The sequence below is a fragment of the Rhincodon typus genome, chromosome 43 (genome assembly GCF_021869965.1).
Source record: "Rhincodon typus isolate 14 chromosome 43, sRhiTyp1.1, whole genome shotgun sequence".
NCBI lineage: Eukaryota > Metazoa > Chordata > Chondrichthyes > Orectolobiformes > Rhincodontidae > Rhincodon > Rhincodon typus.
This window is the reverse complement of record NC_063374.1, coordinates 4,420,896-4,425,016: the sequence shown is the minus strand read 5'-3', so window position 1 is coordinate 4,425,016 and position 4,121 is coordinate 4,420,896. Positions and strand designations below refer to the sequence as shown.

At 49.6% G+C, this 4,121-nt stretch overlaps 1 protein-coding gene across 1 annotated transcript in view; it reads left to right on the top strand.

Moving 5' to 3' along the window:
• Positions 1-4,121, top strand: part of naaladl1 (N-acetylated alpha-linked acidic dipeptidase like 1) — a 41,639-nt gene that overhangs the window by 15,733 nt on the left and 21,785 nt on the right. The window contains exons 7-8 of the mRNA XM_048619782.1: positions 885-986; positions 2,965-3,050. Of these exons, the coding sequence (XP_048475739.1) occupies positions 885-986; positions 2,965-3,050 (188 nt within the window). The remainder of the gene's footprint in view (positions 1-884; positions 987-2,964; positions 3,051-4,121) is intronic.

Sequence of the window (4,121 nt, the reverse complement as noted above, 5' to 3'; positions counted from 1 at the left end):
GGGGACAGGTGGGGAAAGTGACGGGGGGGGACAGGTGGGGAAAGTGATTGGGGTACACATGGGAAAAGTGACGGGGGGACGAGTGGGGAAAGTGATGGGGGGACACATGGGGAAAGTGATGGGGGGATAAGTGGGGAAGGTGACGGGGGTGGCTAAGTGGGGAAAGTGACGGGGGGATAAGTGGGGAAAGTGACGGGGGTGGCTAAGTGGGGAAAGTGATGGGGGGGATATGTGGGGAAAGTGACGGGGGTGGGATAAGTGGGGAAAGTGATGGGGGAACATGTGGGGAAAGTGATGGGGGGGAACAGGTGGGGAAAGTGATGGGGGGGGACAGGGGGGGAAAGTGATGGGTGGGAACAGGTGGGGAAAGTGACGGGGGGGATAAGTGGGGAAAGAGATGGGGGGGATATGTGGGGAAAGTGACTGGGGGGGGGGACAATGGGGGAAAGTGATGGGGGTGACAGGTGGGGAAAGTGACGGGGGGGATAAGTGGGGAAAGTGACGGGGGGACACTTGGAGAAAGTGACGGGGGGGGATAAGTGGGGAAAGTGACAGAGGGGGACAGATGGGGAAAGTGACGGGGGCGACAGGTGGGGAAAGTGACAGGGATCACATGAGGAAGGGGAGAGAGGATCAAATGGGGAAGGGGAAACAAGGAATGAGATGGGAGCAGGGGGATAGGTGGATGGGGCAAAAGGGAGAGGAAAGTGGAGAAAGGGTGGGTGACAGGAGGGGAAGACACAGAGTAGGAGGGGTGGGCTTAGTTAGGGGGCAATAGCGTCTTGTGAGACTCTTGACTGTGGGTTATGATGATTGGTGTGCTCCATCTGACATCATTTATCCAGTGGCCAATCTGAAGTTGAATGCTACTTCATTTCTTTCAGTGCATTGGCTGGAGTAGAAGCTCCTGAAAGCTGGCAGGGCGGCCTTGGCTGCAGATACCACCTGGGACCTGGCTTCCACAACAAGAGCTCCTTTGTAAACAGGTTAGCTGGTTCTGGTGCAGAGATCAAAGGGTTTGCTAATGTTTGGTGAATGCTGGCGTTGGAGGTTTAACTAGGCAAGATTGGTTTGAACCAATCTCTGTTCAATCACAAGCACACCATGACTGGGTATAATCCTGTTTCTTCTCATTCTTTCATGGGACGTCGGCATCACTAGCTAGGCCCAGCATTTATTGTCCGTCTCTAATTGCCCCTTGAGCTGAGTGGCTTGTTCAGCCATTTCCCATGTAGGCCCAGACTAGTAAGAACAGCAGGTTTCCTTCATGAAAGAACATCAGGTGATTTTTTTAAAACAATTGATGATAGTTGACGTGTTCACTATCACTCAGAAATATCTTTCAATTCCAAATTTTATTCATTGAATTTAAATCCCAGAAGCTGCTGTGGTGGGACTTGAACCCATGTCCCCAGAGTATTTGTCTGGGTCTTTGGATTACTAGTCCAGTGACATTACCCAACACTGCCATCTCACCCTTTTTGTTGTCCCCCCCTTTCCTGAGGTTGGCCCTGAGCTATCAGATGTAGGCCGTAAATTTCAATCCTCCAACTGATCCAATATTGGCTTCAGGACACTGTGCTGCTGAGTGGCTGTGAGATCTTCTACATCCTCCTGAAAGGGGTCTCAGTTTTACATCCCATCTAAAAGACTACATCTCTGACAATGCGGCACTCCCTCAGTGCCAGTCTGCATTGTTGGATCAGCTCTCTCAAATGGAACTGGATCCCCAATGTTCCAACTCAGAGAGAGAAAGAGGGAGCAAGGAAAGGGGAGGTACTGATCAGGACAATTTGACATTTAAGGCATTGCTGAATTGCATCACTCCTCCCTTTAGAGAAGAGGGGAGTGTACTCTGGCCTAATACAGAGCCGATGGTCAGAAATCTTCATGGTTCATTGAAGAACTCTTGTGTTAAATGTTGTGCAGATGTCACACAATGTAGGAATTATTCAGAACTGTGAGGAAGGGTATGATACTGAAGGAACATGCAGGAGCTGAGAGACCCGAAAAGGAAAATGTGGGATGTGACGGGGGAGAGTGTATGTGCACACATCACCGAGGGTGGCAGGGCAGTTTGCAAACATAGTTAACTAAATTCTGAGCTTTGCAAATAGAGGCAAGAAGGTTACGTTAAACTTGTGTGAAACACTGGATCAGCCTCAGTTGTAAGACGGTATCTGGGCCCCATTCTGCAGGAAAGATGTGAAGGTGTGAGAGAGAATTTAGAAAGGATTCACAAGAACGGTCCCAGGAATGAGGAACTTTGGTGATCCCCGAACAGAACAGAGCACTCCTGCCCTCTGCACCTTATTTCCATCATGGTAGCGTCAAATGATCAAATCTGATTACCTAGAGCACAAGAGCAAGATGGTTGTATTAAACTTGAATAAAACACTGGTTCAGACACAACTGGAGAACTGCATCCAGTTCTGACACCACACTTCAAGAAAGATGTGAAGCTTACAGAGAGGGTGCAGAAAAAATTCAGGAGAAAGATCCCAGGGTCGAGGATTTTCATTGACATGGATAGACGGGAGAAGTTGGGACTGTTCTCCTTGGAGAAGAGAAAGTCAGGAGGAGATTTGATCAAGGTGTTCAAAACCACTGGGGGTCTGGACAGAGGAGAGCAGGAGATACTGTTCCTATTGGAGGAAAGATAAAGCAGTGGGCACAGATTGTAGGTGACTAGCAAAAGAAGCATTGGAGAAACGTGGAGGAATAGTTTCATGAAACAAATAGATCAGGAATGCACTGCCTAGGAGTTTGGGTGAGGCAGGTTCAATCCAGGTTTTGCAAACGGGGAATTGGTGAATTATCAGCAGATGACGCGGCAGGGGAGTGGGATGAGGAGAGCTACTCCTGCAGAGAGCTGCAATGGAGCCCTGGTGCTAAGTGGCCTCTCCCTCTGGTGTCATCATTTTGAGATTCTCAGAAATTAACTGCATGTTCCTTTCTCGGCAGTGAGGTACAAGTCAATGTGTTCAACAGGCGGGAGATAAAACCGTCGGACAATGTGATTGGAGTTATCCGTGGAAGTGTAGAACCAGGTAAGTGTGCATCTGTGGGGCAGCAGGGCAGCTAGCTGGAATGATGGTGGGGCTTGAGGAAGGGCACTGTCGCTGGCAACAGTGTGAGGGATAAAGTGCAAAGTGATGACTGGAGTCATGCCTGCAGACTGCTGAGTCCTGCATATCCTTCATTGGGGAATGCTGATAGAATATAGCGTCCTTCTGGCACTTAACTGACAAACTTGCCCAGGATTTAGGACCACAAGGGGAGGGGGTGAGGTGTAGGGATTCACCAATCACCAAGGGACCCAGGCCACAGGGGAGTGATGGCAAGATGGGTTAGAGGTGAGGGAGGTGACCACGTCTCTGGGAAAGATGGAGGTGTGGGTTCAGGGATTGTCTTACCTTAGGCGCCCATGTCCCGATGTCAGGGCATTGAGATGGCTTTAAATGCCTCACAGTGTGCTGCGCATGGTTAAGATCCAATGAAGGGACAGACTCCCCACTACATCCACCACCCACCCCATCCTCTTGCTACCGGTTTTTAAGTGTTGAATCTATAGTTGTTGAGGTCCAGGGTGATGAAAGACCTTTATCAGGTATCTGGGAGTGCAGAACAGGAAGACATTAAAAAGATCTCCTCGAGTCAGGGCACTGGCCGTGGATCAGTCAGGCAGGCCAAGGAACCAACTATATCCTGTAGTTATACATCACCTTCCACAGCCACGATATATCCCAATACACCTCATGGCAAATTGGCTACTTATCTGAAATTTAGTCGTAGACCCTTGATGGCACAGAAGGAGACTGTTCTGGCCAGCTCTCTGTACATCAATCCACTTGGCTCACTTCCCTCCACCATGCCTCCTCAGCCCTGTTCGCGATTGCAAAATAGGTAATAGGCAGCCAGTTTCTGCACAGCAAGCTCCCACAAACAACAATGTGATACTGGCAAGACAATCTTTTGTAGACTTTTGATGGGTGTGATAAATGTTAGTCCCAGGACATTAAGAGAACTACCTCTTTACATCCCCTATCCCAGTATACACCTTCTGACAGTGCAGCGCTCCCTCAGCACTGACCCTCCGACAGTGCGGCGCTCCCTCAGCA